This window comes from Eublepharis macularius, chromosome 3, assembly GCF_028583425.1.
Source record: "Eublepharis macularius isolate TG4126 chromosome 3, MPM_Emac_v1.0, whole genome shotgun sequence".
Taxonomy (NCBI): domain Eukaryota; kingdom Metazoa; phylum Chordata; class Lepidosauria; order Squamata; family Eublepharidae; genus Eublepharis; species Eublepharis macularius.
The window spans coordinates 91,636,458-91,662,381 of record NC_072792.1 but is presented as its reverse complement, the minus strand read 5'-3'; the positions used below and the strand labels follow the sequence as shown (position 1 = coordinate 91,662,381).

Sequence of the window (25,924 nt, the reverse complement as noted above, 5' to 3'; positions counted from 1 at the left end):
CAGACCTCCTTGCTGTCCGTCTGTGGTCCCAGTGCTGGCATTGGGCCACCCTCGCTGTTGTGTCTCTGCTTCGCTCCAGGATTGTGAGTATTCCCCTTACCATCGTTGGGAACCAGCTAATGCGAACGTCTCTGTATTTCCTACTCTGTATTTCTTAGACCTTGTATGTTCTTTGTATGATTGTGCAAGCTAGGCTTACGCTACACTCAATACACGTGTTTGGACCTTACTCCTTGTCTGCCTCTTTTTCACTAGAGTGTCTGGGATCGGGACCTCCGTAAACATAGGTTATGATCCTCGCTTAATATTAATAGTTACAGACTGCTACAGCTAATTCCCCATTATAATAAAGAGCAGTTCTGGTAACAACTGAGCATAGTGCTGCAGTTTATCCCCCCACCCCCCAGTATCTACAAAGTTGCAAAGTTTTCCATAAGTATAACCAGGCCTCATTAGATATTGCATGTCTGAGTCCCAGTCAAAGGAATGTGAAGAAGTTTTTTTCTTTCAGTTTTTTCTGCAACACTGAACTTTTGCCTTTTTTCAATTTTATAGGTATTGTTACTAGATGTCCATTAGAGCTCAAGCTGAAGAAACTGCAGCACACAAAGGGATGGCAAGGGAAAATTGTGTACAAGGACACAGAGCAAGAACTGACTAGCCCATCGCAGGTGGAAGATGCAATCATAAGAGGTGGTTTTGACTGCATTTCATTTCACATATCAGATTCCTGCCTTGTGAACTGTGATTACTGAAGCCAAAGCTAGCACCAAAAATGGTTCTTGACCTTCCAGGCACTTGAAGCCATATTATTGTGACTCCTATTATTTCTGTTCACAATATTTCAGTTTGGTCATTTCACTGTAATTTTGTTTTATTATTAATTCATAATTATATGATGCTTTACAATAGTTTCAGTGTTTCTGTTACAGAGTTCTCTGTGTGTGCACCACATGTGGAATGACATCCTGGGTAGCACCTGTATTGTTGTTTCACTGAACAGGTGAACATAAAAAGTAAAGCTTAAGCAACAGTGCCAGATTCCACCATCAGGAATCCCAGAAGTCTACTTAACTGCACCTTCACCATGCATTTGAGAATCTGATCCACTCCTAAAAAAAACCTGGGAATGTTATTTCAGTTCGGGGGTGGGGAGGGTGGACATGTTGTTAACTCGCTAAGATAATTTTAAAATGTGACAGAAAGGATCAGAAACTAGATAAATTGGGCCCAGTGTTGATGTGATGATCCTGGTCTACTAAACATAGTTAGGGTTATCCTGTGGTCTCATGTGTTCCTTTCTCCTCTCTTATCTGCAAATTCTGCTATTCTCCCATGGCTTACTTTAGTTATACTATAACATTAGGTTTGTTGTGTGTTGTTGTGCTACAGCAGTCGTCAACAACAGGATTTTCCAGCACAGAGAGTTGTAAAGGATTGCTGCAGTGCAATGATAGCACAATATCCAGTGGTGTGTGGTTGCAGTCTAGCTTTGTATTTGCTGTAGTACAAAACCTTAATGTTAATCAGAGTTAACTTTGTAATCACAGTTGGAGGTGAGTTTGCAAAGTGGTTCCATAGCAGTCCTGGTTAACATTAACCATGATTAGTGCCATTTCTAAAGTTCTATAGTTAAGACAAATAATGGAAGATAACCCATGGTTAGGAGTTCAGAAAGATAGTCCTGAACTTCATGCAATTTCCAATGGTTTAAACATAGAAAAGTAGACATGCAATTTTATATGGACCAGTGGCTTGGATCCACTAGAGTTTCCCCACAAACACAATGATTTCTGCTCATGTAGGATGACTTTCTAGGCTCTCCCCTCCCACAGCAGCCCAGAATGACTCCCTGCCCCAAATCCTGTTCCTGAGGGTTCTCCCCCAAAAGCAGGATTTCAGGGTACATTTCATGCTGTCCTTGGAGTGACCAAGAGTGCATCCAAGCCAGTGCTTCCACATGGGTGTGTATACAGCCAACCTAATCACCTCTAGAAAGAAACTAAAAAATGCCACAGGAAAGAGGATAACTGAATATTACAGCACTTTTGTGCAGGTAACAGTTTACATCATTGGAGCCTCTGCATGAACGTGCGTGCTTCTTTCCATATTCCAAAGTCAAATTCATAGAAGATATCTCATTTGTAAATCACACCAATGTCCTGTTGATGAAACAAGCAATACCTTCAGCTATCGGTTTGAATTCAGTGTGCCTCTTAAAGTACACTGAAGGGTTTGTGTGCTTTTATATTTATAAAAAATATATTCTCCTCCCTACATATTACACTGCAAACTGTATTAGAGCTGCCCTGAACTTGGAAATAAATTTTGCAATTGGAATTGTTTGGAGTTATGCAGTGCCAGCTGCCAGGATTTGCTTTACAAAAACCAATGCTAAGAAAGCACAGCTATATTGTTGTGGTTGCCTAGCAACCTCCCAAAAGGCCACCAAAAGCTCAGTGGGTATTCTTTTCTTAAAGCTAAAAGTGTTTCTATTGTTGGAGGGGGCTCATCCTATAATATATTTTTGTTAAGATTTAACATTTTCCTGAAAATCTGGGGTTTACTTCAGGTTTGTAGAGCAATCTCTCCTATCTGTCTCTGGATCTGTTTTGCAGATCTATTAATTCACACTCTGTGGCCTGGTTTGGTATTAAATATATGATGCTAGCCAGATCATTTGCTAGTACTCTGGGAGGAATTGCCCAAAGTTTTTTCTGTAGTCTGTGATTCATTTATTAAAGGAATAGGTTTATTGATATCTTTCTCCCTCACATGCAGCCCAGAATGCAATGGCTGGTAAAGGAGTAGGAATTAGCCATGAACTAATTAGCTTAGAAATCGCCTCCCCAGATGTTCCAGATCTGACTCTGATTGATCTGCCAGGGATTGCAAGAGTGGCTGTGGGCAATCAACCTCAAGACATTGGAAAGCAGGTAAAGCCTGTTCTGGTAGGATTCTGAAAACCAGTGGAGTGGTTATATCAAGATGATCAGTACCATACTGTTTGTTTCCTTTGTTGCAATTCATCTTGCCTTTGTTTGTCTCTTGTTGTCTTGAGGCCATTCCTTCCACATTTCACATATGGCAGATTTCTTCCTCTAGAAATGGAGACTCTGGTCTTTAAAAACAATACTTTCAATGCACATATGTCCAGATGCACATGAGTAGTTTTGATGCAAAAAAAGAAGCAGATAATAAAGATTTATCTGTGGGACCATGACTCTGTGACATTAGCATCTTTAAAAATAACTTTATACATATGTCCCAAAGAAACAAAAGAAATCAGTAATGTGCCTATAGTGTATTAATGGATAGGTCACAAATCATCTTAGAAAACAGGAGTGAGGAGTGACAGGACATTGTGAAAGACTATGTTACTGTGCCCTATGAATCACTTAGCCAACTACAACAGCAAGAAGGTTAATTCCCCTTGAATAAGCCTCTTAACTTTCATGAAAAAGAATCAGGAGGGGGAGTGCTAATTGGGAAGAATCAAGATCAGTGTGTGGGATGAAGTGCAGAATGCACCTGTCCCTTCCAGTAATAGAAGAATGCCTGTTGCCAAGATAATTTATTAACTGATACCCAACCTTTCTTCTCAATGGGGACCCAAAGCTTACATCATTCATCTCCTCTATTTTACCCTCACAACAATCCTAGGAGGTAGGTTTGGCTGAGAACATGTGACTGGCCCATGATCACTCAGTAAGTTTCTACGAGAGAATGGAATTTGAAACTGAGTCTTCCAGATTCAACACTCTAACCATATTACACTAGTTATTGTTGTAATTTTTTTCTTTAAAAATAAATTCAAGAATATATATTGTTATAAATAATCACCTTGTAGAAAAGATTGTATTATTGTTGCAAACTGCAAAGTTATCATTAGGTCTACTTAAGGATATACCAGATATTTATCATTAATATTATTCGTTCTGTATCTAAAAAATACTTAAATCACTGTGAAGTGATTTAACTTTTTAAAAGCAAGTCTACCTGCAGACCTACCTTCAGACATAAGTATGATTAATGCAGTCTTAATTTCATTACAGATCATATCCTTAATTAAGAAGTATATTAACAAACAACAAACAATCAATTTGGTAGTGGTGCCAAGTAATGTAGATATTGCAACTACAGAGGCACTGAAAATGGCTCAAGAAGTAGACTCTAATGGAGAAAGAACACTTGGTAAGTAAATAAATTCATCTCTATGTGTTTGTGTATGCAATGGATTGCAGTGGCAATAAAAAAGGCATCCTTGGCAACATTACAAAGAGTCTTTCCTGCTTTCTTAAAAAAGACATCCCAGAGCTTTCAGCAGGAAATTCAGTGACACTAAGAAAGCTCAAGTTTGTACTGCCATACCTTCAAACAGCAGCGGGTTGGGCTTTTTTATTCCATAGGACAAACACTGCTTCTTCTTACCTTTGCTCTGGTGTTAGTGTTCCAGTTCTGTGTATGAGCTTGTTACAGAGCAGGTGGCTTCTCCACATTCCTGTGTGTGTGATACTTGAACAGGCTTTCTATGAATTTGGATCTGCTGGCCCTGAATAAAAGTTCTAGTGGACTGAAATGCTGACTTACGAAAAAATTCTATTGATCTTTACAGTTGTGAAGAGTACAGAGCAACAGTAGAAAGAAAAGAGGAGAAATAATTTGTTTTAGTTTAGATATTTGTACCCTGCTTTTCTCCCCAGTGGGGACCCAAAGCACATATATTGTTCTGCCCTCCCCTCCTACCCTGTGAGATAGGTTCAGCTGATAGTGAGAGCCAAGCGACAAGTGACGAATAACACTTGCCTGGCAGGTGAACAGATTCACGTGTATTCTTCCCTGTTCACTTGCCATTTACTTGCTCTCCACTTGATCAGCAGGAAGGAATACATGTGAGTCTATTCACTTGCCAGGTAAGTGTCATTCATCACTTGTAGCCCTTGAGCCCTGAGTGACTGGCCCAAGGTCCCCCAATGAGCTTCCATGGCAGAGTGGAGATTTGCACCTGGGTTTCCCAGATTGCACTCCAGCACTCTTAATTACTATACCATGCTGACAAGGCAGGGTACTTTGCCTCTCCGCTTCCCACAAAAGATTTAAACGGTGCAAAACACATTTTTATGCAATACTTTGCTTTAGAATGTGTTGCCAATTAGAGAGTGGGACAAGGTTTATCATGCTGATTCAAAATTGGTCAAAAATCACCAACATTTGCTATCTTCATGCTATTTTCTGAAATTGTTTGGATAACTCTCAGAACCTCATTTCATGTGGAAGTTTAAAACTTCTGCAAAGAAACAATTGCCCTTCCTGATGGGGAATATTTGAGAGCTAGGAAAGGAGGAAATCACTTGCCCACCAAATATATCTTGATGCCTAGGCCTCCAGCCTATCTGGTAGCCCCACATATGCTTTCACATGGAAGCTCTGCTCTGTGACCTCATCAGTATGGAGAGAGGGTCATCACTACTCAGTGTGGAGGGAAGCATCTTTTCACTACAGCAGATGGTCCAAGGATATGACATAGTACTTAAAAGTGGTTTGGGTGACTCTTATCTCAGATTTTAAGTCCTGTCTCTGTTGATTTAATAATCATTTTCTTTTATTTCTCAGGAATTCTGACCAAGCCTGACTTGGTTGACAAAGGAACAGAGACAGAGGTAGTTGACATAGTCCGAAATCATAGAGTGTTCTTGAACAAAGGATATATGATAGTTAAATGTCGTGGGCAGAGTGACATCAACAACAAAATAACCTTGGAAGCTGCAATCCGGAATGAAAGAGAATTTTTTGAAGACCATGACTATTTCAGGTACAATCAACCCATTACATATAGAAATATCTTACTACAATATAGTTCAAAAGAAAGTGAATATTCAGGGTGTGCATAGTGAAATTCCCAAGGCAGAAAAAACATGAAAATGTTTTCATAGTTACTATGTGATACTCCAAAATAGTAGCATTAATCCAGGTTGCATGGAAATCACAAAAAACCCTTAAAAATATCTGTTTTTTCTCCAAGTTTTAGTGCTTAGTAGCCCTGCAGCATGAGCTCATGTTTCCCTTTGATTCTACTGATTTCCAGTACGATGGGATTTCTCCCTTCCAAACAGGTCCTTGCAAGGGAGGAGCACAGGCAGGGCCAGATCTAGGGGGGCAGGGGTGTTGCTTGCCTGAGTCACCACCAAAGAGGGGGTGCCAGAGTGGCTGCTGGCCGGAAGCGCAAGCTGCTGGCCCTCCGGTGACAGTGTGGAGGCTGGGAGGTTGCCCATGCCACGCTGGATGCCTGCCCCGCTGACGGAACGGCCAGCTTGCTGTGTGCTCTCGGCCCTCCGGCAGCAGCGTAGGTGGCAGCGCGGAAGGCTGGGAGGTCGCCTGTGCTGCCGGCCTGTTAGTAGGGCAGGCACCCAACATGGCATGGGCACCCTCCCAGCTGTCCGCACTGCCGCCGGAGGGCTGGAAGCATGCACACTCCTGGCCAACAGTTGCTCCAGTGCCCTCTGGTGGCACCCAGGCAGCGGTGCAGCAGGGATGGGAGAGCCGTGGCAGCTGTAATGGTGGGCACGCTCCCGGAGGGGCGCCCTGCATGATGACATCATGGGAGTGATGTCATCACGCACTCCTGGGAGCGTGCACTTGGGTACACGAGCACCACCGGACTTGATTGCCCCAGGTGCTGGCAACTCAAGATATGGGTCTGAGCACATGGTACTCCCATCCAATACCAAGCTGCAAAGAGTAGCCATTTTCCTTATCCCCCCTTTGTGAAGTGGAGAGTCTTTTTTCCTCTGAAAGTTAGAAAGCTTATTCAGGGACCTATAGAATTCAAACCCTTTGTACAATTTGCTTGAAACTTGGGGGTTCTTTATTGGACAGGCAGAAGTTACCTGGCAATTTTGGTTGAAAAACAATAAATCCAGCCCCCCTCCCCATAGGAAATATTGGAAATGCAATTATGATTGCTGAGGGAGGCTGGGCTTGTTCAGGGGGCCTATAGAATTCAAACCGTTTGTCCAATTTGCTTGACACTTTGGGGTTGCTTGGTAGACAGGCAGAAGAAGCTCCTCCACAATTTTGTTGACATTTGGTTCAAAAAATTATTGACAGTCAGTCACTGTAAATGTAGGAAAATAAAATTAATGCAATGGGTTTTTTATGCTTGTGGCCAGCTGGAGCTCTCCTGCTGGCTGCTGCATGACAGCCATTTTAGCACCCATAGAGGGAAGGAGAGACTGCACAGAGAGGGACCTAATTTGGGGACCTGTAAAATCGATCCTTTCCTGCACCTGAACAGATGGACTTCTCAGGAGTTGGTTACCTAGTCTGCTGGAGCTTGGAGCTGGAACACAAGGCTAATACAAAGTGAACAAGTTGATCCAGCACTGAAGCATTGTCAAGCCTTAGCCAAACTAGGCTGAGGGGTGATCTGGCTCAGGTGCAGGTGTCAAGGCTCAGGAGGCTCTGCTCTGGCCATGGCCCTGAAAAGAAGCATCACCCTCAGAATCCTGATGTGAGTCTACAGAGAGATGGCATGCTACCAGCCTTGCAATTAGCCTTCTCTGTGCTACTTCCACCAGGATCCTTTGCCACCATCACTCCCTTGTCATGAGTGGTCATCTGGAGGGGCTGTCAGCCCTAGTTCATGTCCTGCCTGGTGGCGCCTCAGTGGTGGTCTCTGAGGCAGGTGATGTGGACATGCTTGCAGGTGGAAGGGACTCATTTACAGGTTCTAGTGGGGAGGTCTCAAGTGCAATTGGGGCATGGTTGGCCGGGTCTCACTTGCAGGCTCTGGCCGTGTGGCTTCTGGTGCATGGTCAGTTGGTGCTTCTGCAGCACCAGGCCTGTCCTGGCCCTGCTTGTCCTCAGACTCTTCCTCTGAGCCCTCCGGGTCGGAGTCTGGTCAGAGGGGCTGGTCAGAGGAGGTCATGACATCCTTTCTCCAATTTGCTTGAAATTTGAGGGGGCGGGGTTAGTAGCCAGGCAGATGGAACTCTATTGCAATTTTAGTGTTATTTGGTGGGAAAACACTGACTTCAGCTCCCCCCCCCCCAAGTTCCCCATAGGGAATAATGGCAGAGCAACGGGACAGGACAGGGGGGGGGGGCTCCTGCAACAGAAGCCTTCCTCACTTTCTGAATCAACACACCAGAAGAAGAAAGGATGGCAAATGTAGAGTTTTCAGTAGAAAGGTTAAAAAAAACAGTCACTGTAAGGGTAGAGAAATAAAATGAATTCAGACAGAGCTTTGTTATTTTAAATGCTAATGGCTGACTGGAGCTCTCTGGCTGACTGTTGCTTGGCAGCCATTTTAGGAATTAGTAGAGAGAACTTAGGGCAGCTGTGCAGAGAGGGACTTAGTTTGGAGGTCTGTACAATTGACCCCCTTTGTACAATGTGTTTGGAATTTAGGGAGATCTTAGGGAGGGGGAGTACTGTCTTCTGTGCAAATTTGGTTCCATTATCTTTATAAACAGCTGCCTTCGACTCTTGTGTGCTTTTGAAAATAATGGTTCTGGAACCTGAAAAAAATACAGATTTGAATCGGACCCTGCCCAGAAATAAGTAATCATGGTAAAGCCAGTTTGGTGGCTTTACTGAGAGCGAGTTTGGTGTAGTGGTTAAGAGTGCTGGGACTCTGATCTGGAGAACCAGGTTTGATTCCCCATCACTTGAAGCCAGGTGGGTGACCTTGGAAGCTCCAGCTTCCTGGAGCTCTCTCAGCTTCAGTTTGTTGTGGGGATAATAATAACATAATTTGTAAACTACTCTGAGTGGGTGTTAAGTTGCCATGAAGGGCGGTATATAAATCAAATATTATTATAATAAAAATCCCCCCTCCCATTCCCCACTTCCTGTGTGTGAAGCCTGCATACAAAATTATAACAAATTTTTTTCTCAGTGCATATCCCTAGTGAATATCCATAACAAGGCATTCTGAAAGGGCACGGGATTAGCCTGTAATGAACAGCTGCAATTGTGATGAATAGCTACTGTTCTGGAAAGCTCAAGATGGTCCATAATTTGGCCCAATAGCAGTAGTCAACCACCCTCCCAGCCTAGATCCCTCTACAACATCTCTCTCTCTCTCTCCCACCCTCCTCTGCTATGTGCATGACTGAGGATAATCTGATCTTCCGCTCTGCATTGCTTTGTTGAGTCTATGACCCCAAATTGGATTTCTCTTTAGCCTGCAAGTTTTTTCCTTGCCCTCCAGATATTTACTCTTGTCAAAGTCATTTGCCACACCAGTAGATTGCCAACATCTAGGTGTTCACTGGAGATCTCCCTGAATCACAGCTGATCTCCAGGTGACCGAGATCAGCTCCCCTGGGGAGAAAATGGCTGCTTTAGAAAGTGGATGGTATTATATCCAGCTGTGATCCCTCCCTGCAAACCCTAGTCTCCTCATGCTCCACCCCCCAAATCTTCAGGAATTTCCCAATATGGACCTCACAATTCTAACTAGTGCCTTAGCTGCATTAGAGTTTTCTTTGCATGTGTTATGTGCCGTCAAGTTGCTTCAAACTTAAAGTGGCCCTATGAGTGAAAAACCTCCAAAACATATCATTAACAGCCTTGCTCAGATCTTGGATTCTGGAGGCTGTGGCTTCTTTTATTGAGTCAAGCCATCTTGTTTCAAGCCTTCCTCTTTTGTATTAGTTTTGTCAGTCCTAGGATGGCAGTCCCTGGCAGTTAGACCCCCAAGCATCTCACAGCAAGCATTCAGGTGCACTGGTTGAAGAAACTTTATTCAGAGATCTATTCAGTTCAGGTATACACTCTTAGGTAGAAGTTGGCAGAAGTGATTATTCAAACAATAGGACTACTGATTATAGGGGATGTTCTCCCTCCCTTTGAGCCATTTGCATTCAGGCGCGAAAACCCAAAAAGTTACATGGGAACAGACAAAGCACAGAGTGGAATCATTCCCTCCTGTGAAAAAGATACATTTCAGTACACAGCTGCAGCTCCAGTCCAAGGACACTCAGAAAGCACATATTTTTTAGAGATAACAAAGGGGCCACTGGCTCCTCTGGAAATTAGTATTAGCAGCCTACCCCCTCAGGTGACTTATATAAAATGCATAAAATACAGTATTTAACTTTGGCATTATATCAGTATAAGAATAAGATCTAGTGTAAGACGCAGAACACAATGATGGCATGGATGCTTATATCACTCTCAGTATAAGATGCAGAACACAACAATGGCAAGCATCCATGACAAGTTTCTAATATTCCTAGCATTATTGACTTTTCCAGAGAATCTTATTTTCTCATAAGGTAGTACAATAGCCTCCGTTTTATCTTGTATTTTAGCTTCTAGGGAGAATTCAAGCTTGATTAGATCTAGTACCTACTTATTTGTCTTTTTGGGCATCCATGGTATCTTTAAAACTCTTGTCCAGTACCATATTTCAAATGAATCAAATTTCTTCTACTCTGTGGGAACTTCCAAGTCTTTAAAAACTGGCAATTGACATATTGCTATAGAGTTGTTACATTATAATGATCTGCCTACTAGTTCCTCTGAATCCTCATCTTTCGTTATTTAGAAGTTAAGTCTTTAGCCATTTTCATTACAGAGAAATACCTTTCCTCATATACTTCTACAACAAAAAGAGCTAGAAAGAGCTGAATTCCTTCTTTTTTAAATGAAAGGAAAGAATTCAGAGAAACTAGCAGATACCTTGTTATAACTATAACAAATATGTCAATTGCTGGGCTTTTTTTAGCCCAGTTGTGTGTCAGAACTGAAGTACGTACTCATATACATGGATAGGGCTCTCTGGGATATGAGGTACGGGACTGGAGTATATGACCCTCCTTCTGCCTATCTGTGACTACTTTGGGCACAGTGTTGACCATCTTGATAGTCATTTTTGAGTGGGAGAGTTTGATAAAGTGAGAGAAAGCTGGGAAATGCCTGTTACTTATCACTCTAGTTCCTTGGAGTCACAGTCTAGTTCCTTAGAGTTATTCACTGTATGGTTTATTTCTTGTCAGACCTCTTCTGGAAGAACGCAAAGCTACCATCCCACTTCTGGCAGAAAGACTCACAAAAGAGCTGATAGAACATATTACTGTAAGAATGCTATAATTTAAGAGCTATTTTTTGTGATTTGAAATAACTGGATGTCACTCGGAAAGACAAAAAACGGAACATAGAAAGTGTTAAAGCATCAATATATCTAATAGTCAACCTGCAGACTGGGCCATGGAGACAGAAAACAGACATCTCTGCAAACTTGGGGGATCCAGGTTTGCCGAAAAATCAGAAAACTTGAAACAAAAAATGGAGAGGGGTTAAATCCTCCCCTCCGCCCAAGATGAATGCTGTCTGTGCTTGTGCAAAGAACTTGCCTTTGTTGGCTTGCCTTGTCCACCCTCCTCACCATACAGGCAGCAGATGGAGGGCTGGCCATGCCTGCCAAGTGCAGGAGGAGATAGAGCAGTCACCATTGCCACCACCTGAGCCAGGCAGGTAAAAGCTGTGCTGCAGTGGGAGGGGGAGAGAAAGGGAGGAAGAGCTGGGGGAGGCAGTGGTGGAACTCCCAATGGGTGGGAAGGTGGCAGAGGAGTAGGAATGGGAACCACTTCCCACAGAATGCACCTCGCGGGAGCTGCAAAGGCAGCAGCTGTGCAAGAGGGCAACAGCAGGAGCCAGCAAGCAAGAGAAGATGAGAAACCTCCCCCAAAGAGTCTTACAGGTCTCCCATAAGGGAGAGCTGGGACTAAGACAGTGGGACACTCCTGGCAGGTAGGGACGAAGGAGGAGGGCTGGGGAGGAGGAATGGGAACCAATTGCACCTCCCCTGTCACTGTGTGAGTTGAAACTGGGGAGGAGTAGAAACAGGAGCCACCACTGCCCCCCCTCTGGAGCTACAGAGATGGCAGCAATGCAGGCACATGAGCAGGGGAAGAGCAGGAACCAGCAAGTGGGTGCCCTGGTGAGCAAGGGAGAGAAGGTGGGATTCTCACCCCCTGCAAGTTTTGCAGATCCCTACTTGTCGTCAATATATCTTTTTCCAAACCACGCCATAGAGGCTATGATCAGCTGATCTGCAAAATGATGGTAGAAATAGACTGGGAGGGTGGGAGCCCAAAGCTGGCTGCCACACAACTTGGTCACTTTTCTCATGGAGAGGCTGCCAAGGGGAGGGAGGGAGGGAAACTTGAAGGCACATGGGAAGATAAAGGAAGCTTGGCAGGTGGGTGGTAAGGAGAGAAGGAAGCAGGAAAGGGGGACAGGCTATGCAAGTTTTCAGGGAATGCAAAGAGGAAATAGTGGGGGAAACAGATATGGGGAAAATGAAATGCCTCCCACAAGTTCTTGCGGGTACCTTGATTGCTATATTAATATATTGGTACAGAAGCTTCCAGGATTTACCTGCACCAAAACTCTATTCTTAGTTTGTTCTATTGTTCAGTAACTGTATTTATTTATATTGTAGCTTCTTTCTCTCTTCTGCCTCTCCCAACTGCCTTCTGAGAATGCGAGCAAAAGATTTGCCTTATCAGACAGTGACAAATAGGGATCCCATTCCCCCGCTGATTTGGGCCCCAAATGGCCTGAATCGGGTCAATTTGGGTCCCCAATCAGCCTGCTGTGAAGTACACATGTGCCCCTGTGCCTGCACAATGAAATGACATCATCATACTTTGCGCACATGAAGAGCATGATGGAAGCGGTGAAAAGGTACGTGACAGATCCCCTCCCCTCCTGCTGGAAGGGTTAGGGGACCTGGCAACCCTGGCAAAGCAGAAGACAGAATAGCAAGCAAACAGGAACACCCACTTTTGCTTAGGCCCCCTGGGCAGCTATGAAAAGAAGGCAGCACGATGCCTGAACAATGGTCATTTCTGAAGATATCTGACCTTATTTTTAGTCATCCTTCTGCATATTAAAGAACAGAGTTCCTGTTTTGACTAATTAATTTCCAAATGCACATCCTATATGCTAATCTTCAGACTGAAATGAAGGAACTTTATAAATCTTAAATATTTGCATACTTTCATTATCATACCTTAACTTGCAATAGGTGTTTCGTTTACACCTTTCTCTCTCTCTCTCTCTCTCTCTCTCCCCTCTCTCTCTCCCCTCTCCCTCTCCCCTCTCCCTCTCCCTCTCTCTCTCTCTCTCTCTCTCCCCCCCCCTCTCTCTCTCTCTCATTTCGCTGGATCCAGCACAGACATTGCATCTGTCCTGTTATGTAACATAAATACTGAAGTAATTTACAATGCAGTCCTAATAAATAGTATTACACCCTTCTGGATACACAATTCAGGGTACAAAAATGATTCTTGCACCCAGTTTAATAAGAGGTGTTGAAGTATTAATCTATTCCATGAGATTAAGATTGAAGCGTTACCTTTGTGCTGATTTTTTCTTTCAGAAATCATTACCATTGTTAGAAAATCAAATAAAGTGCAAACTTGAGAGAGCCAATATCCAGCTACAGGAATGTGGTCCAGGTGTGCCTGAGACCACGGAAGAGCAGATGATTTTCTTTATACAAGTAAGCAGCTGTGTGGGGTGGACAATTAATAAATACGGATTTTCAAGGGTTTTTTTTTTTTAAGAATGCTTGAATTTCCCTCCATTTTTTTCTGTCAGTTTTTCTGATGGTAAAATTGGAAATTTTGGGGAGTACTGATAAAAACTCGTATGAAATATTTTCTTTTTTAAGAATGAGTGAAATGCTTTTAAACACAGTGAGCATGCTGTATATATACAGCTCTTAAATCCAAGGTGCATTTCTGCACCTAGAAGGATATTTGATTTTCATGAGGAGTTATAAATTATAAATAATATGAAAGTAAGTATTGCATATATTTCAATTTCCCACAAAATTTCAGTTTTTCTAAAAAAATGGAGAAATCTCATTTTATACTATGGCTTCAAAACTTCTGGAAATTTTACATCTCTAGATAGGCTCATCTGCCTTTTTAAGAAAAAACATTTACAGTCAACTTCAGTATCAGCAGAAGATATAATTTACTGTTTTCTCTCGTGGTAGAACTCAGTTCAGTGGACTGACATCCTTTATTGAAGGTTCAGCAAAAACAACTTTGGGGATTTCTGAACATCTACGAGGACAGAAACTTGGTTTTCTTCAATATACCACAAAACAATGCTACACTAGAAATGGTACACTAAAAGAAAGGGTTCTCTCCCCCCCCCCCCCCCGATATTCTTCCAAGTCTTCATATAAGCCGCTTAATTTTCCCTTCCAGACCAATAGTAAAATAGGGGCTAATGTGTTCAACAGGAAAAAATCCTCATCCCATCTTCTTATGATATGTAATGTTACAATTACATTTGGTTGTAAACTGATTTTTCCCCCTGCATAATGAATCGTATTTAGTGTTTTCAAAAGATGCAGTGCAGATATTTTCTTAAAATACTTGTATAATTTTGTTCCTACAGAAAATCAAGCTATTTAACCACAACATTTCAAATGCAGTGCAAGGCGAAGAAGTTTTCATAAATAATAAAGAACCAAGATTGTTCACAAAAATACGGCAACTTTTTAATGAGTGGCAGACAATGATTAACAGCAATGCGCTAAACGGTAAACCCATTTTCAAGACATTTTAATTTGCTCTGCAGATAAATGCCTACTTTCTTCCTGAGCCTCCTTGTAGTCAGGATGACCCTCCACCCCAGATGTGCTCTCACTTGAACTTTGGTCGGTTGCACAATCCAAGGGAATGGGCATGGAGCTGTTACTTAATCCTCTCGCTCTTGAATAGATTCTGGATGACACAGATTATTTCTAGCTGTATTACAACTGTGTCAGGTCATAGTCCTGGCTGGTTGACTCTGGGTCATGAAAGCACTCTGGAGTGAGCCATGTTCCTTGAATTCATAGAGTTGCATGTGTTGAAAATCTGATTAATTACTTGAGGTAGACAAGCGCAAAAATGCCTTTGTAACTTAATTTTAACCTCTTCCATGTATAACCCTGTAGGATTTCTGTTTGCCATTGCCAGTTTTCCCAAGCAGTTTTCTTTTTCTTCTCTGTGTAGCCTACTCACCTGAATAACAGTTTGTAATTTACTGTGGCCTCTCTGTGAGTGTTTCCACCATCTTATTGCTGCTAGGAAAACTAAGCCCCTCCCTCATCAAATTGCCTATAAATCCCTCAAAGCCTTCTCCAGAGTTGACAGGATTGACGCTTTGTCTTGCGTACCACTAGGTGGCAATGTTCAACAAAAATAAAAAAGAGTTACACCCATGGATTCCTGTAACTTTACACTGGGTTGGTTTTGTAGGCTTTGTTTCTGGTCTGCATAGGAGCGGGGAAAATCTTTCCATCTTCACTGGTTGGAAGACTACTTGTTTGTATGTGGAAAAGAGACAGAGAGATGAGTAACAGTCAGCAACTGCTTTAGATAGTTACTACGTTAAAAGCAGCCTCTGAATGCACTGAAGGGGGTGGGGGAATGCTGCTGCCGCCGCCGCCACCACAGTTGATGCAACTAACATGTAGACCTCCTTCCTCCCAGTGACAAAAGTCCCCCTCTGCTGCCACGGGGTGGGCCTAATTCAGCTGCTGCCACGGTTGAGGTAGCAACCATGGAGTCCACCAGCTTCCTGGGCAGGATATACAGGGGTCCTCTGCTGCCCCTGTCCCAATGGCAAAGCTGCTCTCTAACGGGATGTAAGGGAATGCTGCCACCATCCTTGAGGCAGTGACTCACATATCAAATGTACTGGGAAAGAATCCCAGTACATCTGGGATTCTTTTGACTCTCACAGGGGCCTGCTTATCTTAAATTAATGAAGATTGTTTGCACGGGAATAGATGGGAAGCAGGTACAACAAAGGGGTGTAGATAACTCCTGATTTGAGGCATAGTCTCCATCTCCTTTGCAGGTATCCATTCCTTGCTTATCTGTGTAATGTTTTTGTTTACCATCCCCAGTTGCAGGATTACAGTTGAGGCTCTTGTTGTATGTTTGGATCTAGAGTGCTTGGATGGAGTGCCTATAAGGATTCTTTCAGCAATGCATCATTCTAATATGTTGGTGGCCTCACCAGTGGGTTGTTTGCACAAAGAGCTCAATTTTTATGCAAAGTGCACTTTCAACAAAGCCCCTTCACTAAAGTCTCCATTTGTGTAGTCTGAGTTCTCTAGCCGTGATGAGTAAAAGGTATTAATGGCCCCATATGTATTCAACGATTTGTACGACATTAGTTTCAGAGGGACAGAAAGAAGTGGAGGCTGGCATTCTCCCAGAATTACTACAGATCTGCATACTACAGAGATCAGTTCCCCTGGCAGCTTTGGAAGATGGACTTTATTGCATCACATCCTGCCAAGTTCCCTCCCCTCCACAAACTCTGCCCCCCATCTCCAGGAATTTCCCAACTCAGATTTAGCAGCCCTGTGACTAACGTTATTTGGACTGGCGTCACAGGGTTAGAATTTGAATAATTTTAAAATTATTTTAATGTTGCAGTCAAAGATATTATGAAAGAAGAAGTGTGGGGCTTTGAAAATAAATATCGTGGTAAAGAACTCCCTGGGTTTATCAATTACAAAACCTTTGAGGCCATTGTAAAACAGCAAATTACCCTGCTAAAATCACCAGCTATTGAGATGATGAAGAAAGCTGCAGGTAAGCTTTACAGCTGTAAATGTGAGCCCTATTCCTAATACCCAAGTTATATAAAGGGTTTTTCATGAGTAAGTATATACTTAGTCTAGAATGTATAATTTCTGGAAGTTGACTGTTTAAAAGAACATGAAGAAAAAGCAAACTTGTTTAAAGTCCAATACGTAGTCACTGTAGATGTTGCAAAAATACTAACGTAAGTGTTGTTAGTGAAAAATATTGTTTTATGTTGTTTGCAGGAAGTTTTCTATATGCAAAGATATTTTTAAAAAATTAATTGCTTTATGCAAGTCATTAAGGATTTAATTCATTTGCGCATTCTGGCATTATTATCTCATTAAGTAGTCAAAGAATTTGTGATACACATTATCTAAATATATACCCTATGGCATGCACATTTTGTTCTCCTTTCAATATAAATTTCCTCTGGAAATGTGTGGAACTCTCTATAATTGTGTTATTATTTTTTTACTCTATGCCTAAATACATTAGAGTGTTTCCCTTAGCACATAGCAATGTTCTGTCATCAGCAATTCTTGAGGGCTGCTATAAGCAGCCCCCTTAAAATGATTGATTTTATCCCTGTAATAGGGTTGTCAGGTCCCCTGTACTCCCAGCGGGAGGCAGGGTCCCCAACACCTACCTTCTGAGTTGCTCAGTTGTGCGTGTGCCCCCAGGCCTGCACAATGACAGCACTTCTGGGAAGTGACATCAAGCAGGCCGTGGCCGCCCCAGGAGCCCTCCCGAGCTCCATGGGGGGCCTATTTCAGGCCCAATTTGGCCTGAATTGGGCCAAGTTCAGCCCGGATTGGGCCTGAATCAGCCTGGAATGGACTGCTGCGGCGTGGGAGAGCACTCCGTGTTGCAGCGGGCAGATTCGGGCCCAATCTGGGCTATTTTGGGCCCACAGGAGCACACCGTACCACCCAGAAGCACACCCATGAGGCCTGTTCCTTCCCCACCATCCAGGTAAGCGGAGGTGGAGGGTAGGAACAGGGGATCCCTCACTCACCCCCAGTGGGGGACTGGCAACCCTACCCTGTAATGCTGAGGAATGAGTGTCTGCAGTGCACACGCTCGTATTTTCTAACTATGAGAGTGGAATTAGAAAAGAAAGCATCAGCCTTCTCTTGGATGTTTCATAAGGCCATTTGACAGAAAATTTGGTTACTTTGTTTCTTGCTGGAAATGTGTCTTTACTGAAACAGAGACTCCCCCCCCTTTTTTTTTTATTCTAAAGTAGCCATTGAGTGTAGATCCTGGTTTTTAAAAGAACTTGATTAATTTGTAGTATTTGTACAAATTTTTGACTACTGATTTATTGATAGTATAGCTGAACAAGATTAGTTGACAGTTCAATAAACTGAAATATTAGTTAATTCATTTGCATATAGATACATTCACAAAACACCTTTCATACTTGCACTACAAGATAACAGTACACTTCCTATGTCTTACTAACAATCCTAGGCTTCACTTCCTAGGAGGTAAATCTTGTTAAACATTTCAGTGTGATTCCCCCCCCCCCCCCCCACACACACACTTTTTTTTTGTATTCTATCTACTCAAATCAAACTGAGAAGAAAGCAAGAGATGAAGTAGCAGAGCTGAGAAGAGGAGAAGATAAATGTAGATTGATTATATTTGTAGGAATTGCTCCAGCCCATGTTGCTCAGTTCTCCAATGAATCCAATATGAGTGTATGGTTAGTGGAGCAGCAAAAAGGAAGATTTGGCATTGAGCCTGATGTGGAGCCTCCCAGTTTTTGAACAGAATATTCTTATTTTGGTCAATTGCTAGGAAAGTACAGTTGTTCTCTTAATGTTGGAAAATTTCCCCGTTTTCTAGATCTTGTACGAGAAACATTTATTCACATTGCCAGCCAACAATTCAATAATTTTTACCAACTTCTCAGAGCTGCTCAGGTAAGATTCGGTTTGTCATACCATGAATTAAAAGGTTTTTCTAAATAACAAAAGAAATCTCAACAAATCCACAAGTAGATCAAGATTGGCTTTATAACTGCACTTGTTTTCCAGGAGTAGAAGTATTGCATCTTGGGTTGCCAACCAACTGAAAAAACAACAGCTCAGCAGGGCAATTTTCTTTCAGTCAACTCTTTCAGGAAAAAAAGGGGAGCTTCAGGGAGAGGTCATAGTGGGTTTACTCCTCCAAACAGGTTGGATCCTGCCTACATTTCTGTGTGCACGAGGAGGAGGGCCATCTCTCCCACTAGGCCACTGCTTGACACCATTTCCTCCCTCCATAGAAATCAGTAGAGAGAAATATGCCTGAGCTGAGAGGCACCTACTTCAGGCGTCTGTACAATTTAACCCCTTTGTTCAATTTGCTTGGAACTTAGAGGGGTCTTTATATTAGAGGGAGGACAATGTTCTGTACAAATTTGGTACCATTATCTTTATAAACAGCTGCCCCAGACCCTCAAATAGATCCATTATTGAAAATAATGGTCCCAAAACTGGAACCTAAAAACCTACATAGTTTTGAATCCTGGGCCGATTCCAGATGGCCCTCCCCGTCCCGAAACGTTGTGCGGAAAACGCGATATTTTGCGTTTTCCCTGCGATGACGCACGACATTTCGGGATGGGGAGGGCCGTCTGGAATCGGCCCTGAGCTGGTATTGTGAAAATTAGAAAAAAATCATCTAGGGTTGACCAAGTCCCTTGACTTCCATGCCGGGAGATTGGGAGCCTGGCACTAACCCTGCTGCTTCCTGAGATGCTTTCCTTGTGCGCAGCGTGCGTGCTCCCAGCTTGCGTGATGTCACTTCTGGGAAGTGGCATCATGTGGGGTCAAAGGACGCAGGTCGAGACGCTCACTGAGGGGTACAATTAGGCTTGAAACGGGCCTGCTGCGGGGTGCAATTCGGGCCACTGGGGGGGGCAGAAGCGTGCTGCACCACCCAGGGGGCACCCTGGGAAGTGCGTCCCCGGCCAGCCAAGTAAGTGGGCATGGGGGAGGGAGGGGTGGGAGCAGGGGATCCCCTGCCCTGGGTGGAGGAATGGCACTCCTACCACCACCACCACCCTGGAACCAAAGTTGTTATTAGTGGAAGGACTTCTCAAAACTGAGGCTATTGGACTTTGGTCACATTATGAGAAGAGAAGGCTCTCTGGAAAAGTCAATGCTAGGAAAGGTTGAAGGCAGTAGGAAAAGTCATGGAGAGTACTCTCGAGTCATAGCTGACTTGCGGTGAAAAGAGGAAGACCCAAAACAAGATGGTTTGATTCATTAAAGGAAGTTAAAGCCTACAGTTTGCAAGATCAGAGCAAATCTGTTAACAATAGGACGTTTTGGAGACACGCACACACTAGCTACAGCACTTGAGAGTTACAAAGATACCTTAGCATCTATTAGGATGGGTGCACTTCTTGGAGACTCCTGCAGTTAGAGAGAAGCCTCTACCTCACCCCTTTCTCTATTGAAGATGAACCACACCACACAAAAGACTGCAGAGCTTTTTAAACACCTTCCTCTGAGAGTATCCCCCGAAGTTAGGACCAGACTTCCCAGACTCCATAGTCAGATAAACCCCTAGGCGCATAATCCATGAAGCGCCCATGGAATCCGGGTTTTTATGACTGGACCAAAAGGCTAGGGACGATTCCAGATGGCCAGAAATTGCGGTTTTTCTGAGGAAATAATCGCTTACCAGCCACACGTTCACTTTCGTCTCCATCCGCTTTGTCTCGCAGCGTGCCATGCCATCCCGCTTCCGGATGTTCGCACGGCCAACTGAGGTACCCGGGATTGGTTGTTTCCTCCCCGTCACAGTTGACGTTGGGGGCCTTCATTGGTTCACATTTCAGTTTTTTTTAAAAAATTTTTTTACGTGTTTTGTGCAAATGCGCAAATGTGCAGGTATGCGAATACGCAGCGTCAACTTTTGTGCATTTGTGCACATTTGCGCAGTTCGATTTGCGCAGCACAATGGCGCCTGGTTTTAAAAAAAAATTAAGGGAATATTGTTGCCGGCCGGCCGGCAAAGGAAGGAGGGAAAGGGGAGGGCCTCTCCACGGCGATGAAGCGTCCAGAAGTGTGCAAACCCACAATACGGCGTTCACACTGTCTTCTTCTGGAGCGCAACACAGCGCCATGAACCGGAGGTAAGCAGGGACGGGACATTATGGGTTTTTACGAGTGAGGTCGCTGGAAAAGCGAAAGCACTCGCTTTATTTGTGCCCGTCTGGAATCGGCCTAAGTCTCCATCACAGGCTTCTTTTATGGCCGCTGCCTCCTGAAAAGAGATCAGCTGGGATGTGGGGATCAGCTGTCCCAGGCCCTGGAACAGAAAGATGAATTAAAAGGGTAACTTGACATCTAACAAAATTAGATTATATGTTATCCCAAAAGGCTAATAGAAGTTGTTATGAATTTATTCTCAGAGCACACCCCTACCTGGTATCGCCTGTTAAAAGGATCTCCAAATATCATGACTGATGGACTGTGACAGACCACAGGCAGCTTGTGACAGACAGGCTGCCTTATTAGATTGAATCCTAAGATAGCAATCCTCAGGGGTCTCCAAGAAAATGTTTATAGGATTGTGTTGTAAGTCATTTTCTGCTTGTGCAAAAGGAGGGAGGTGATTTCTGCCAATTCCCCTTCACTATGGACTCTGACAAAGCAGTCAGGAGTCCAGCGAGTCACAAGCACAGTGGTTTGGGAGAGGGAAAGCTCAGTTCTGCAAGCACAGGTATGTGAGCACAGTTCTGCTCCGAGAACCAACTCCATATGTTCACGTTTAAGATTTACCTTAAGCTTAGAAATCCTGCAACTTGCATTTTTTCTAAACATGCCTCAGGCAAACCCCCAAATTTCTTTTGTTTCAATAGAGTAATATTGAAGTTCTAAAAACGAAGCAAGAGGAGGAAGCAGAATCTATCATCAGCACTCAATTTAAACTGGAGCGTGTTGTGTACTGCCAGGACGCTATTTATAGTGAAGATTTAAACAATGTTCGAACAAAAAGTGTATCTTTTACAGCTTTGACTGCTGCAAAGCAATGTTCCATGGAACAAATGACTTACCACTTGAATGCCTACTTCAAAGTGAGTTTTAACTTTGTATGTTTTTCTTTCACAAAATTGCAACCTGTAAAATGCAGGGACCAGAAACAATGATAAATATAATAGATCCTGTTATTCAGATCAAAAGTTTGAGCATTTTTTCCTTTAAAAAATCTTTCCTGACATCCCAGCTTGAAAATAAATTCATAATAAAGTTTGAGTTCTGATTTTTCAGTTATTCCTTGTTAAGAATTTTTTTTAATGTTCTTGTCATCTACAATATTTTTAAAATAGGTTGTAATAATTTGCTGTTTGTTTTTGTTTTTAAACCTTTGCCTTTGGACTTTTAATCCAGCTCCTTACTTTACCATAAACTTATACCTCAGGAAGGCTCTGGTCACAACCAACACACTTTTTAATTCCACTCACACAGAGCTTATTTGTTCACCACTTTACCCAAGCTTTTACCTCACGAACACCACCCCTTTTGTCTTTGTGTGACATTTATATTACTGCCTCTCTGACTCCCTCAAAAAGTTTTCACTGCCACAAAAGGTTTTTGCCTTAGTCCTCCTCAGTTTAACTGGTAATACAAGAAAGCTTGTTATAGATGGTAGTTTGACAGAACAGTTGGTGTGTGAGGTTAGTGGTGAGGTAGAAAAGGATCTTTTTTCCTTAAAAGTAGAATTTATTGTATTGTCGAAGGCTTTCACGGCCGGAGGTTCTTTTGCATATGGATTGGTGCTTGATGTGCTAATCTTCTCTGCAGGGCTATTGTCGGGTATAGAGTGTTTTGTTAGCCTGGTGTTTTTCAGAACTGGAAACCATGCTCTGTTCATTCTTAAGGTTTCTTCTTTCCTGTTGAAGTTTTGCTTATGTTTGTGAATTTCAATGGCTTCCCTGTGTAGTCTTTGACAAAGTAGTTGGAAGTGTTGTCCAGTATTTTGGTGTCCTGGAATAAGATACTGTGCCCTGTTTGAGTTAGGCTATGTTCAGCCACTGCTGATTTTTCCGGTTGTCCAAGTCTGCAGTGTCTTTCATGTTCTTTTATTCTTGTCTGGATGCTACGCTTTGTGGTCCCGATGTAAACTTGTCCACAGCTGCAGGGTATACGGTATATTCCTGCAGAGGTGAGGGGGTCTCTATTGTCTTTTGCTGATCGTAGCATCTGTTGTATTTTTGGGGTGGGTCTGAATACTGCTTGAAGGTTATGCTTTTTCATAAGCTTTCCCATCTGATCAGTAATTCCTTTGATATATGGCAAAAACACTTTTCCTGTAGGAGACTGTTTTTCCTTGGTTGTTTGATTCATCCTGGGTTTGATTGCTCTTCGGACTGCTCTTCGGATTTTAGCACATCAAGCACCAATCCATATGCAAAAGAACCTCCTCAGGATACAGTGAAGCCGCCCGCCATTAGCATTCCACACCCTGGGAAACTCTTACAGGATGACTCAGCTCAACCCCACCCCTCCTGAGTAGATATAAATGACCTGCCAACATCTTTTCCACACTGTGACACTGAGAGATCTCTGTCTTTTGGTGCTACACCTCTGAAGATGCCAGCCACAGCTGCTGGCGAAACGTCAGGAACTACAATGCCAAGACCACAGCAATACAACCCGGAAAACCCACAACAACCATCATAGAACTTATTTATAAGTACATAAGTATGATGGTTGCAAAGTTTTGATAAAGCATATTGGTTTCAGAATAGTTCTTAAGCTTGATGATTTTACAAAAGATTATCTCTTCTAAAAGGTATATTCACAGAATCAGTTGCACAGTCTAATTTCCACACTGATCTTCACTAGTAGAATGGACTCTCTTCTCATCCACACAAACATAGATTTGCTCAGGCCTGACTGAGATAGATTGTCTCTCTCAATGATATATACAAAATGACTGAGAGCCAAGATACGAGAGATGAATTACACGAGGAGCACGTGAAGGAAGTCACAATGTTAGTCAGGAAGCTTGAGTTTTAAGAGTTTGGAAGGCTTTGTTAATTTCCCCTCTCTACAGAGCCAGGGAGATGGTTGCTCAGAGGATTTATTAATTTCCTCTTTGCCTCCCAAGGCTCTGTCAGTTTCACCTCCCCTTCTAAGAGGCCTGGAAGAAATAAACCTGAGCAGCAATCTGTAGAGAGGGGAAATTGACAAAGCCTTCCAATCTCTTTTAAAACTCAGCTTCCCAGCTAACATTGTGACTCCAACTTTAAATGTATGTCCTGTTGTAATGATAAGCAGTCCATTTGTTACATTTTTTAGTTTTGTTGGTTCTGTTTCAATTCTCAAAACAATTATTTTCAATTCTCTTTTCAGAGTTCTGGAAACCGTCTTGGTACCCAAATTCCTCTGATCATTCAGGGCTACATTCTCCAAGATTATGCTGAAAAGTTGCAGGATGCAATGCTGCAGCTCTTACAGATGAAAGATCAGTTCAGCATTTTCCTTCAGGAGAAAAACAATGTTGCCAATAGGAGGAATGCTCTAAAGGAAAGGATAAGCCGTCTCACCAAAGCTCGAGAGCGTTTAGCAAAATTCCCCATTTAACCAAGAGGTGTTTCTGTATTATTCCCATCTGTCCTTCAGTAGTGATACTTGACTAAATACGTTGAAGATACAAAGTTATGCACATTAATATATGTTAATAAGAATGTATTGAAACTACATTTATTCTGAAACTTACTTCAAAATAGGCCTGCTTAGGATTGCTCCTTCGGTATGTAATGTGCAGCTTCAGCTGGTGAGAAAGAGACCTCTGTGCATCTTAGAACTGACCCACCCACCAATCACTACTGTCCTGTGCCGCCTCATCTGGCAGGACATCTCCATGGGCCTTTGGTTGGGCACAGAAGAACTACAAAGCTATGTATCATGTTGTCATCTTGACCAAGCTGGTTTCTTCATCTAGAAAAAAAATTAAAATTTTTCCAGCAAGACTTTAGAGTGAACCAGTTCTAGACAGGGCAAATTTCAAAACATTGAACAAAAAGCTTATAATTTTTTCTTAGAAAATTTGGGGTTTAGTTGATAATTGTGTTTTAAAGGTTTTTTTCCCCCATTGCATTTTTCTATATATTAATTCTTAGATTTCGGAGGCTGAGAGTTTCAAATCTGATGCAGAAAAAAGGTTGACCATTTAAAATAAAGCTGTCATTGCTATGCTTATCTCATTGCTGTGCTTATCTCTGGAGCTACTCTAATGTAGTGGTTAAGAGTGGCAGGACTCTAATCTAGAGAACCGAGTTTGATTTCCCTGCTTCTCTGCTTGAAGCCGGCCGGGTAACCTTGGGTCAGTCGCAGCTGTCTTAGCGCATTCTCAGTCCCACCCACCAATCCAAGAAAGAGTTTTCTGAGTCATGCCGCTGAAATTTTGGAACTCCATCCCAGGGAGATTTATCTGTCTGGTCTATCGTTACCTTTCAACAGCAGGTGAAACTTTTTTTCATTTGGTTTGGTGTTCCCTCTCTAACTCCCTATTAGCCTTCCTCCCTGTTTTGTATTTGTGTGTGTTTTGTTTGTTTTAAATATTTTATATGTATTTGTATTTTAATGCTTTTTAATGTCTGAAATGTTTTAATGTTTGAAATATTTGCTACTTTGGAGATCCTAAATTGGGTGGAAAGATAGCACAGAAATGTTTTAAATAGAAAAGACACATAAATATACCATCAGATAAATATGCAGATATGGTGAGAAGGCAGCATGGTATAGCCCAATCTCATCCAATCTCTAAACAGTGTTGATACTTGGATGGGGTGCTCTGCAGAGGACGACAATCGCAAACCATTACTGCTCCTTATTTGGCTTGAAAACCCCTTGATGGGGTCACCAAAAGTAAGTTGCAACTTGATGACACATGTACATATAAATATGCAAAGAGTACATAAGGAGAGCAGACTTCCTGTCAGCAAAAGCCCAGTTGACAAGCAGGTATGTTGAAGGCATTGTGACAAAAAAAAAAATTAAGTCCTAGGGCCCTTTGAAAACAATGAAAACATTTTACAGGAAGATGTTTTAGAAAATACAATCAAAATGGCTACTTAGTGTTTCTGAAATGGATTAACTTTCCAAACCCTTTCTTATATGTGTGTGTTTGTTCGTGTGGGCATGCATATTCTCTGTAGTTTTGGCAACCCACTTGGAACTAGGGATTCCATTCCCCTGGTGGGGGCAGGGATCCCCCGCTTTCACCCTATGCCCCCGCCTTCACTTATCGGACCAGCAGAGGAAGAAGGCATGGGAATGGGTCTCCCTGGGTGC

General features: G+C 42.7%; 1 protein-coding gene across 2 annotated transcripts in view; it reads left to right on the top strand.

The window, feature by feature from the left end:
* The window catches only part of LOC129326745 (interferon-induced GTP-binding protein Mx1-like), a 41,656-nt gene extending 16,827 nt beyond the window's left edge, over positions 1 to 24,829 (top strand). For both annotated transcript variants that reach the window (XM_054975056.1, XM_054975057.1), the window contains exons 4-14: positions 556 to 693; positions 2,782 to 2,936; positions 4,056 to 4,194; positions 5,614 to 5,812; positions 11,007 to 11,085; positions 13,397 to 13,519; positions 14,431 to 14,575; positions 16,470 to 16,628; positions 18,474 to 18,550; positions 21,484 to 21,699; positions 23,981 to 24,829. In XM_054975056.1, coding sequence (XP_054831031.1) covers positions 556 to 693; positions 2,782 to 2,936; positions 4,056 to 4,194; positions 5,614 to 5,812; positions 11,007 to 11,085; positions 13,397 to 13,519; positions 14,431 to 14,575; positions 16,470 to 16,628; positions 18,474 to 18,550; positions 21,484 to 21,699; positions 23,981 to 24,211 — 1,661 coding nt within the window. In that variant the 3' untranslated portion in view covers positions 24,212 to 24,829. The remainder of the gene's footprint in view (positions 1 to 555; positions 694 to 2,781; positions 2,937 to 4,055; positions 4,195 to 5,613; positions 5,813 to 11,006; positions 11,086 to 13,396; positions 13,520 to 14,430; positions 14,576 to 16,469; positions 16,629 to 18,473; positions 18,551 to 21,483; positions 21,700 to 23,980) is intronic.
* The last annotated feature ends 1,095 nt before the right edge of the window (positions 24,830 to 25,924 follow it).